The sequence below is a fragment of the Haematobia irritans genome, chromosome 3 (genome assembly GCF_050003625.1).
Source record: "Haematobia irritans isolate KBUSLIRL chromosome 3, ASM5000362v1, whole genome shotgun sequence".
NCBI classification, from domain to species: Eukaryota; Metazoa; Arthropoda; class Insecta; order Diptera; family Muscidae; genus Haematobia; species Haematobia irritans.
This window is the reverse complement of record NC_134399.1, coordinates 217,247,263-217,259,762: the sequence shown is the minus strand read 5'-3', so window position 1 is coordinate 217,259,762 and position 12,500 is coordinate 217,247,263. Positions and strand designations below refer to the sequence as shown.

General features: G+C 34.0%; 1 protein-coding gene across 1 annotated transcript; it reads right to left on the bottom strand.

Annotated features, from left to right (window-relative positions):
- Positions 1-2,696: 2,696 nt before the first annotated feature.
- Positions 2,697-12,123, bottom strand: LOC142231436 (uncharacterized). Its single transcript, XM_075302043.1, has 3 exons — positions 11,781-12,123; positions 2,854-2,933; positions 2,697-2,717 (listed from the first exon to the last, which is right to left on the bottom strand). The coding sequence occupies exons 1-3, from the start codon at positions 12,121-12,123 to the stop codon at positions 2,697-2,699; spliced, it is 444 nt and encodes a 147-aa protein (XP_075158158.1).
- Positions 12,124-12,500: the final 377 nt, after the last annotated feature.

Below are 12,500 nucleotides of genomic sequence, written 5' to 3'. Positions count from 1 at the left end.
TGCTATTACTAAAAAGTCGCTGAATTGATATCGATAACGCCTATTGTGAATATTAGCTTTATAAAATTTAGTACAATAAGCTATCCATTCCTTAAAATCCTTACTTTCTTTCACTTCTGCATCAACTACACAACGGTGAGCATCATACTTCTTCTCTTCTCTATCACTTTCCCTATAATTAATTATCGAATAAATAAAATATTAATTGTGTAAATTCAAAACTGAAAACTCCACTTTGTTATTTCTACTCCTTTTCCGGTTGGGTTTCACGTCATCAACATTTTGTTTATTATTTCTCATTACTTGGAGAAATAATAAAACAAAATACACATACAACCTTATACAGTCCACTCATCACATACAGGGGATCCCATCTATCACATTGGTTCACAACTGTCATTTTGCAATCCCCCCACACACCTATGCAGAGTGGTGGAGGTGGTATGAGCACAATTTCTCATATATATATATATATATATATATATATATATATATATATATATATATATATATATATATATATATATATATATATATATATATATATATATATATATATATATATATATATATATATATATATATATATATATATATATATATATATATATATATATATATATATATATATATATATATATATATATATATATATATATATATATATATATATATATATATATATATATGTGTGTGTGTGTGTGTGTGTGTGTGTGTGTGTGTGTTTGTGTTTGTGGCTGAATACACAAAACGCATTCAACCACCTGTAATTTTGTTTACTCGTACCCAAGCAATGATAATAACAATACAATAACAAAACAAAAATTGTTTCCATTAATAAAATTTATATGAAAACGGGTAATGTTTAGAAAAATCGCCATATCTATATATATATATATATATATATATATATATATATATATATATATATATATATATATATATATATATATATATATATATACATATATATATATATATATATATATATATATATATATATATATATATATATATATAAGACTCAGTTTTTCAACGATTTTCATAAAAATTTTGATTTTTGAAGGGTGGTCACGAATTATCGTCCTTTAGGACGCATATTTAAGGATATATGGCTAAAATAAGTTTTTCATATAATTTAATTTTTTTTTTTACGATTTTCATCAAAATTTTGATTTTTGAGGGGTGGTCATGAATTATCGCCCGTTTCGCTCTAGGACGCATATTTAGACCTAGCTTAGGTACCAATGTTTTTCACATTATCTGCCACTTATTACATATGTAGTCCGATTTATACATATATTACTCCGATTTACATGACAATGAAGTGGGGGAATAGCTTATGGGAATTAAATTGGAAACAATTCCTCAGTGGATGCGAAAACCTTAAATTTTTCATGAATCTTGTTTTAACGGCTCTAAACCAATAGAGCCTTGTAGATATATTATCGGTGAACTATATGCGCTACCATGATGAGACCAAAAGGAAGCGTCCTAAAAATGCAGATATGTTGGCAATGTAAAAGACCAGTCTGTGTGTATGGAAGATAATGATGAAATTGGATAAAAGCTACGGTTTCTATAAGCCCAAGAAGTAAAATCCAGACATCAGTCTATATGGAGGCGATATCAAAATGTGGACTTATATTCACCATTTTCGGCTTTGTAGTCCTAAGATACCTCTAGATTTCCAATTTCAGGCAAATTGGATAAAAACTACGATTTTTATAAGACCAAGAAATAAAATCGGGAGATCGGTCTATGTTATATGGGGGCTATATCAAAACATGGATATTGAAGACTGTAGCGTGATTACAACAGACAGACAGACGGACATGGTTAAATCGTCTTAGAATTTCTCCCTGATCAAGAATATATATATACTTTATATAGTCGGAAATCGATATTTCGATGTGTTACAAACGGAATGACAAATTTATTATACCACCGTCACCATTCTATGGTGGTGGGTATAAAAATTATTTTATCTCTCGATAAACCATAAAGGCATTTTTGCCAAATTGTATACAAATGGCTTAAGATTTAAATATTTCCTATATTTCTATAATGAGTTTTTTCATTTCGTTTGTAACACAACAAAATATCGATTTCCGACTATTTAAAAGATATTTATACTTGATCAGGGAAAAATTGCACGACGTCCTAGCCATGTCCATCTGTCTATCGGTTGTAATCACGCTATAGACTTCAGTAAAGGCGCTATCGTTCTACAGGCATCGGTGCACACAAAAACTTTTTTTCTGATTCAATCACGAAATTAATTGATCCAATTAATTTTTTAATTGAAATGTCTTCAATCACAGAAATGATAGTATCAAATAAAAAATTAATTGACAGTCAATTAAAAAATTAATTGATCCAATTAAATATTTAATTGATACTATTAATTTGTGTGATTGATTTTTATTTCAATTAAAAAATTTGTTGAATCAATTAAATTTTTAATTGAATATTTTCTAAAACTCAATTAAAATTTTAATTGGAAAAATTTTCGTGAAATTTTTTTCTGTGTTATCTTAATCGTTATATGCTTTCGTATTGCATCCGTGTAAACCGGCCACTTGATTTGTTGTCTTTTAGAAGCAGTATGTTGATTTGGCTAAATTTGGCTAAAATTGGAAATCTAAAAGTATTTTAGGCTCATAAACAGGTGCGCTGAATATGGGGTATATTGTTCATTGTCCTGATTTGGAAATCTGCAAATAAACATTTTCCGAGAGAGAGTAACATTTCTAGATTTTACTTCTCATATTCATTCGAATAATGGGGGTAAAAATTTACAGAATATAGATTTCAAATCAAAACTTTTTTATAATTTTCTTTGGCATTTACCCTATATGTTCCAATATCCAGAAACGTTGAATTTAATTTCAAGAAGTGTATCATTACTAGATTTCTTAATGACTGATAGCCTAAAAAGCTAATGCTAGATTATTCTGTATTATTCTTATATTTACTATAAGTTTAATAAATAAATAGATTTCTTAAAATTCACCTGAAATTCTATATTTTCCAAAGGCTACTATCATATTTGATTCATGGTGGTGGGTATTTAAGACTGGGCCCGCCCGAACTTAAGGCCATATGTATATGGAAACATACCCTTTTATATATAACACACAACACATTTGAAGGATTTAAGATGGTATCGAAAATGGAGATTTACAAAGGGGTTCAGGGTATAATAAAAGGTGATACGGTCAAAATTTGGTCAATATAACCTTGACGTATTTCTTTAAATTTTGCATTGAAAAACCTGCACACCCCTCATTTTGAAGGTGTGTGTGTGTGTGTGGAATGTTGCTCCTATTTTGATTTTGGAATTCACTCTTCAGTTGTCAAAATGCCGTCCAAGCAAGAAGTGCAGCGTATCAAAATTTTGCTCACGCATCGCGAAAATCCGAGCTACTCGCACGCAAAGCTGGCAAAATCGCTAAAAGTTGCCAAATCAACCGTTACAAATGTAATTAAAGTGTTTGGGGAACGTTTGTCGATAGCCAGGAAGTCTGGATCGGGAGAAATCGAAAACCGGAAGCCGCTGAGACGACAAAGAGAGTTGCCGGTAGTTTCAAGCGAAACCCTAACCTCTCTCTCCGAGATGCCGCAAATAAGCTGGGTGTATCGTCTACAACCGTGCATCGAGCCAAAAAACGAGCCGGACTATCGACTTACAAGAAGGTAGTGACTCCAAATCGCGATGATAAACAAAATACGACGGCCAAAGCGCGATCCCGGAGGCTGTACACGACGATGCTGACGATGTTTGACTGCGTGGTAATGGACGACGAAACCTACGTCAAAGCCGACTACAAGCAGCTTCCGGGACAGGAGTTTTATACGGCAAAAGGAAGGGGAAAGGTAGCAGATATTTTGAAGTACATAAAACTGTCAAAGTTCGCAAAGAAATATCTGGTTTGGCAAGCCATCTGTACCTGTGGCATGAAAAGCAGCATTTTCATAGCTTCCGGGACTGTCAACCAAGCAATTTACGTGAAAGAGTGTTTGAATAAGCGTCTGCTGCCTTTCCTGAAGAAACACGGTTTTGGCATCCGGATTTGGCATCTTGCCATTACGGTAAAAAGGCCATGGAGTGGTACGCCGCCAACAACGTGCAGGTGGTTCCCAAGGACAAGAACTCTCCCAACACGACAGAGCTCCGCCCAATTGAGAAATACTGGGCTATTGTCAAGCGGAACCTAAAGAAGACCAAAAAAACTGCTAAGGACGAGCAGCAGTTCAAGGCAAACTGGTTTTCTGCGGCGAAGAAGGCGGACAAGGTGGCTGTACAAAATCTGATGGCAGGTGTCAAGCGTGAGGCCCGGCAATTCGGATTTGGAAAAACGAAAGCCTAACCGAATATTTTTCCTGAATTTTATACTAATTGTACTTGAAAAAGAAATTTAATTTGATTTTTTAAATAAACGAGTTCACCGATTTACACGCGTTTTCCCTTGACCAAATTTTGACCGTATCACCCTTTATTATCAGCTCCACACAAATCTACAAAATAACTTAACAATGGAATTATATTTACATGTATCGTTTTATAAAAATTGGCGATAATACATGTATTTATTAAACTATCATATTCAATTCTATTCAATTTCAATTTCAATATCGGATTTATTAACCTATATAATTCAGCAATTATATAAATTGCGTACATAGTGGCGTATGTGAAATTGTATGTATGATTTGTTTTATTCAACAGACGCATAGATGTCCAAAGCGTGCATTCAATTCGGCGTTCTCAACCGGATCAAATTCAATTAATTTCAAATTCGAATGTATATTAAAGACCTTAACATGATGTATTATAAATGAAGCATATATCAACTATTTCTCTCTACTGAGAATAAATACTGAAAAGTATTTTCTCCTTCAAATATGTTGGCATATTTCGTAGTAATCATCAATGCATGTATGTGTGTACAAAAAGGAATACAAAAATTCCTACAAATTCGGTTTTGCCCTCTGCCCTCATCTCAAGTATTTTCCTTGTTGTTATCCACACAGTGGATTTTCATGTTCACACTAGTGAAGTTTTAGGAAACGAGTGTGGTGACATACTAAAATTTCGCAATATGTTTTCCAAAGTTGGTGATGTGGGTAAGCAAGAGATAGAGAAAATAAGAAACAAAAGAGATTAAGAGAACTTCGTCAAGCATAGTGAAGGAGCGTTGTGAAGCGATTATAGTCGATTGCGACTATGGGCTTTCGTACTTGTTTACTCAATAAATTGTTTTTTTTTTTTCTTTGTGTGGTTTGCCCTGGCTCAATTTTACATGGTTGAATTATTACATACATTTATGTTATGAGGAATAAATCTAAGGCATTATTAAATACAAAATAAACCAGTAAGGAAAGTCTAAAGTCGGGCGGGGCCGACTATATTATACCCTGCACCACTTTGTAGATCTAAATTTTCGATACCATATCATATCCGTCAAATGTGTTGGGGGCTATATAAAGGTTTGTCCCAAATACATACATTTAAATATCACTCGATCTGGAAGAATGTGATAGACTTCTACAAAATCTATAGACTCAGAATTTAAGTCGGCTAATGCACTAGGTTGGAACACAATGTTAGGAAAAAAATATGGGAAACGTTTAAATCTGAAGCGATTTTAAGGAAACTTCGAAAAAGTTTATTTATGATTTATCGCTCGATATATATGTATTAGAAGTTTAGGAAAATTAGAGTCATTTTTAAAACTTTTCGACTAAGCAGTGGCGATCTTACAAGGAAAATATTGGTTTTTTGACCATTTTTGTCGAAATCAGAAAAACATATATATGGGAGCTATATTTAAATCTGAACCGATTTCAACCAAATTTGTCACGCATAGCTACAATGCTAATTCTACTCCCTGTGCAAAATTTCAACTAAATCGGAGTTAAAAATTGGCCTCTGTGGTCATATGAGTGTAAATATATGGGATCTATATCTAAATCTGAACCGATTTTGCTGATATTTTGCAAGTTTTTCGAGACTCATAAAATATTCGGATGTACGGAATTGGAGGAAGATCGGTTGATATACACGCCAATTATGACCAGATCAGTGAAAAATATATATGGCAGCTATATCTAAATCTGAACCGATTTTTTCCAAAATCAATAGGGATCGTCTTTGAGCCGAAACAGAACCCTATACCAAATTTTAGGACAATCGGACTAAAACTGCGAGCTGTACTTTGCACACAAAAATACATCAACAGACAGACAGACAGACGGACATCGCTAAATCGACTCAGAATTTAATTCTAAGCCGATCCGTATACTAAAAGGTTGGTCTATGATTACTCCTTTTTGGCGTTACATACAAATGCACAAACTTATTATACCCTGTACCACAGTAGTGGTGAAGGGTATAAAAAACGTTCAAATGTAATATTGAATGTATGCTTCCTCTAATACCTAAGATTGTCCGTCCGTCTGTCTGTAAACACATTTTTGTAATCAACGTCTAGGTCGCTATTGTAGTCCAATCGACTTCAAACTTGGCACAAGTATTGTTTTGGGTCAGAATAGAACCCTATTGATTTCGGAAGAAATCGGTGAAGTTTTAGTTATAGCTCCCATATATACCTTTCGATCGATATGTACTTACATAGAGTCCCACAAAACAGAATTTCAGTCTGATTTGTTTTAAATTTTGATCAAGAAGTGCAATTGATAGAATCGAATTCAGTACAAAATGTTTCAGATTCAATTCTAGCTCCCATGTACAGTATTAGACAAAACATTTGCATCTATCATAAACTTTTCAATATTTTGCCATAAGAAAAACTATATTCTACCCTTCACCACTATGTAGGCCAACATTTGGGTTACCATCTCAACTATTTCAAATTTATTGGGAGCTATTTATATAGAGGTTTGTATTTCCAGATACAAATACTTATAATGGAGAACATTTTTGTACTTCTACAAAATCTCTATAATTAAAATTTAAATCTAACGCTAACGCCCTGGGATGAAACACAATGTTAATAAAAATCAATTTTGTAAATCCACATTTTCGATACTATATAAATCCGTCAAATGTGTTGGCTGATATATGTAAAGGTTTTTGTCCCAAATACGTACATTTAAATCTGACTCCATCTGAGCAAAATTTATAATCTATAGACTTAAAATTTAAGTCGGCTAATGTCCTAGGATTCTAGGATTTTTTAACTAACATAGTTACACTATGTTAGTAAAAAACAAGTAAGGAAAGTCTAAAGTCGGGCGGGGCCGACTATATTATACCCTGCACCACTTTGTAGATCTAAATTTTCGATACCATATCACATCCGTCAAATGTGTTGAGTGCTATATAAAGGTTTGTGCAAAATACTCGATTTGGACAGAATTTGATAGACTTTTACAAAATCTATAGACTCAAAATTTAAGTCGGCTAATGCACTAGGGTGGAGCACAATCTTAGTAACAAAATATGGGAAACGTTTAAATCTGAAGCAATTTTAAGGAAACTTCGAAAAAGTTTATTTATGATTTATCGCTCGATATATATGTATAAGAAGTTTAGGCAAATTAGAGTCATTTTTACAATTTTTCGACTAAGCAGTGGCGATTTTACAAGGAAAAGGTTGGTATTTTGACCATTTTTGTCGAAATCAGAAAAACATATATATGGGAGCTATATCTAAATCTGAACCGATTTCAACCAAATTTGGCACGCATAGCAACAATGCTAATTCTACTTCCTGTGCAAAATTTCAACTAAATCGGAGTTAAAAATTGGCCTCTGTGGTCATATGAGTGAAAATCGGCCGAAAGCTATATATTGGAGCTATATCTAAATCTGAACCGATTTCAAACAAATATGGTACGCATAGTTACAATGCTAATTCTACTCCCTGTGCAAAATTTCAACTAAATCGAAGCAAACAATTGGCCTCTGTGGGCAAATGAGTGTAAATCGGGCGAAAGATATATATGGGAGCTATATCTAAATCTGAACCGATTTGGATGATATTTTGCAAGTTTTTCGAGACTCATAAAATATTCGGATGTACGGAATTTGAGGAAGATCGGTTGATATACACGCCAATTATGACCAGATCGGTGAAAAATATATATCGCAGCTATATCTAAATCTGAACCGATTTTTTCCAAAATCAATAGGGATCGTCTTTGAGCCGAAACAGGACCCTATACCAAATTTTAGGACAATCGGACTAAAACTGCGAGCTGTACTTTGCACACAAAAATACATCAACAGACAGACAGACGGACAGACAGACGGACATCGCTAAATCGACTCAGAATTTAATTCTAAGACGATCGGTACACTAAACGATGGGTCTCAGACTTTTCCTTCTTGGCGTTACATACAAATGCACAAACTTATTATACCCTGTACCACAGTAGTGGTGAATGGTATACAAATATGGGAAACATTTAAATCTGAAGCAAATTTAAGGAAAATTCGCAAAAGTTTATTTATGATTTATCGCTCGTTATATATGTATTAGAAGTTTGGGAAAATTAGAGTCATTTTTAAAACTTTTCGACTAAGCAGTGGCGATTTTACAAGGAAAATGTTGGTATTAAAACAAATTTTTCGAAATCAGAAAAACATATATATGGGAGCTATATCTAAATCTGAACCGATTTCAAACAAATTTGGTACGCATAGTTACAATGCTAATTCTACTCCCTGTGCAAAATTTCAACTAAATCGGAGCAAAAAATTGGCCACTGTGGTCATATGAGTGTAAATCGAGCGAAAGCTATATATGGGAGCTATATATAAATCTGAACCGATTTCAACCAAATTTGGCACGCATGGCTATAATGCTAATTCTACTCCCTGTGCAAAATTTCTTTTAATTAAATCGGAGTAAAAAATTGGCCTCTGTGGTCATATGAGTGTAAATCGGGCGAAAGCTATATATGGAGCTATATCTATATCTGAACCGATTTCAACCAAATTTGGCACGCATGGCTACAATGCTAATTCTACTCCCTGTGCAAAATTTTAACTAAATCGGAGCAAACAATTGGCGTCTGTGGTCATATGAGTGTAAATCGGCCGAAAGCTATATATTGGAGCTATATCTAAATCTGAACCGATTTCAACCAAATTTGGCACGCATAGCTACAATGCTAATTCTACTCCCTGTGCAAAATTTTAACTAAATCGGAGCAAACAATTGGCGTATGTGGTCATATGAGTGTAAATCGGCCGAAAGCTATATATTGGAGCTATATCTAAATCTGAACCGATTTCTTCCAAAATCAATAGGGATCTATTCTGAGCCAAAACACATACTTGTGTCGATTGGGCTAAAACAGCGACCTAGACTTTGATTACAAAAATGTGTTCACGGACAGACGGACATGGCTATATTTTTTGCCAAAGACACCATGTGTCGTCTATCTCGTCTCCTTCTGGGTGTTGCACAAATATGCACTAACTTATAATACCCTGTTCCACAGTGTGGCGCAGGGTATAAAAATTGCGGATGCGTTTTTTTTGAACACCTGTTTCTATATGAAGGAGTTGCTAGATCGAAATTTAACATGTGTTCATAACAGAGATGGAAGTTTCCAAAACACTTAACTTTTTTCTGTTTATACCACGCTTTTTGTGCTAGGCTAAGAAGTTTCCGAACTGCCCTCGTATGTGGTCAAGTGTGGGTTGTGATATATTATTTGGCCAAGTCGAGCGTCTTGCAGCCTTATTTAAAACTCAACCGTTCTGTGGAAAGTCTGGCATTAGAGTTTGTAGGATATGACTAAGATATGGCGAAATATATGGAGGCTTTACGTAAATCTGAACCAAATTAGATCAAATTTGACACACTTAAATATCATATTAAATATATCGACCTCCCGATTTGGTGTCTTGGTTTTATAAAAACCGTAGTTTTTATCCTAGAAAATCTAGAAATCTAGAGGTATTTTAGGACCATAAAGAGGTGTGCCGAAAATGTTGAGTATCGGTCCATGTTTTGGTATTGACCCCATATAGACCGATCTTCCGATTTTACTTCTTGAGCTTCTGCTCGTAGAATCCGTAGTTTTTATCCAATTTGCTTGAAATTGTAAATATTCTTGTATTTTAGGCTGACAAAAACGGGTATCGGATTTAGTTTTTATCGGTTCATATAGACCGGTTTCAATTCTTGCGGGTATAGAAGGCGCACTGATCATGAAAATTGATTGAAACTCCATGTAAAATTTCCAGATTTTACTTCTCGGGTGAAAATCTACAGATTTAAGATTTTAAATCAAGACGTTATTTTATAATTTTCTTGCACACTTACAAGAGATGTTAATGATTCCTCTAAAACTCAAATAAAAATGGTTCTTATTAATCCATTATTTGATATAGTCTTCATAGGTAAAATCTTTAAATTTATCTTCGGGAAGTGTACTGGTTGAACTGCTTTGCTTGATCTGTCATCAAACCCCCCAGAAATTTCGAAGGAAACCTTAATATTTGATTCATGGTGGTGGGTATTTAAGATTCGGCCCAGCCAAACTTACTGCTGTGTATACTTGTTCTACCCTCCACCATAGGATGGGGGTATATTAACTTTGTCATTCCGTTTGTAACACATCGAAATATTGCTCTAAGACCCCATAAAGTATACATATTCTGGGTCGTGGTGAAATTCTGAGTCGATCTGAGCATGTCCGTCCGTCTGTTGAAATCACGCTAACTTCCGAACGAAACAAGCTATCGACTTGAAACTAGGCACAAGTAGTTGTTATTGATGTAGGTCGAATGGTGTTGCAAATGGGCCATATCGGTCAACTTTTACGTATAGCCCCCATATAAACGGATCCCAAAATTTGGCTTGCGAGGCCTCTAAGAGAAGCAAATTTCATCCGATCCGGCTGAAATTTGGTACATGGTGTCAGCATATGATCTCTAACATCCATGTAAAAATTGGTCAACATCGGTTTATAATTATATATAGCCCCCCAATAAACCCATCCCCGGATTTGGCTTGCGGAGCCTCCAAGAGAAGCAAATTTCATCCAATCCGGCTGAAATTTGGTACATGGTGTCAGCATATGATCTCTAACAACCATGCAAAAATTGGTCCACATGGGTCAATAATTATATATAGCCCCCCCACACGCTCACAAAAAATCGCTTCTGTAACATATACTCCCAAACATATTTTGCTTCTAGCATATATATTTTTGGGTATTGCCCAAACATTTATATGTTTGATCTCTTCCAATATATAATATGTTTGAAAGCATATTGGTCTAAACAATATATGTTTGGGTAGTCTAAGTTCCAAACATTTTGTATTTTTGCATCCAAATTCAATAATGTTGTCTTCCAAAAACCAATACGTTATTTTTTTTTTTTTCTTCCTTTATTTGAAGTCTATAGATATATACATCCTTACAGACTAATATGTACATTATTACTTATCTATTTAGATGTAAAATAATATTTCTTTTTAACGATTCTCTATTCTCAGACAAGTTTATTATACCGTAAAGTTGATTAAATTGTACGCATAATCGACGAAAGGGGTCGTTATTGGCATAATTGGCTCCAAAGTAAGAAATACGCAAAAGTTCAAAATTTCTGCTCGGTCTGATCGGAACGTTGATCAGAATTCTACTAAGAAGAAATTCTGATTCAATTTTTCCCTGAATAATATTCATAACAAAAGTCACATTTAACATCGTCCTCCTACTTGACAATGAGGGTAATCTTATAATATTTAGTCTATATTCGTATGACGGAAGTGAGCTGTGGTTCCACCCACGTCCACGAAGACAAAATAGAAGGAATTGCTTCTGAACAGATTCAATCATATTCTTAAAAATGGCGTAATAGGGGTCCCAAACTACGGAACCGTATTCCAGGTTCGGTCTTACCAATGAAGTGTATAAAGTTTTCGTAACTAAGGGATCGTTGAATTCTTTGCTCCACCGTTTCATGAAGCCAAGGGCAGTGTAAGCTTTACTAACTACCATTAGAATATGCTTACGAAAGTTTAGACGTTGATCCATAAGTAAACCTAGATCCTTATAGGAATCGACAGCTTCTAGTTCATTAGATCCGAAAAAATAATTAGTATTTAGAGGAGTTCCTCTTGAAAATCGCATTAATTTACACTTAGATATGTTTAATTCCATCAAATTAACATCACACCATTTATAAAAGTCGTCGAGATCAGCTTGAAGATTATGTGAACATATAATATGTTTGGAAGTATTTTGCACCCAAAAATATTATATGCTTAAAAAAAATTCTCCCAAACAATATTGTGCTCAAAATTTTATTTATTTATTTATATATTTACAATCATAATGAATTATGAAAATAAACAGGTAATATAGGTGCTAACAACATAGGCTTTCGACCTGAATGCTCAAAATTTTGTTTCTGCCCAATTGTATATTCCCCCACATCTTTCTCACTTCCACGAGATTTTTTAGTTCTTAGCACCTTTTTCTGTAATACAAACATTGTAGAAGAAATT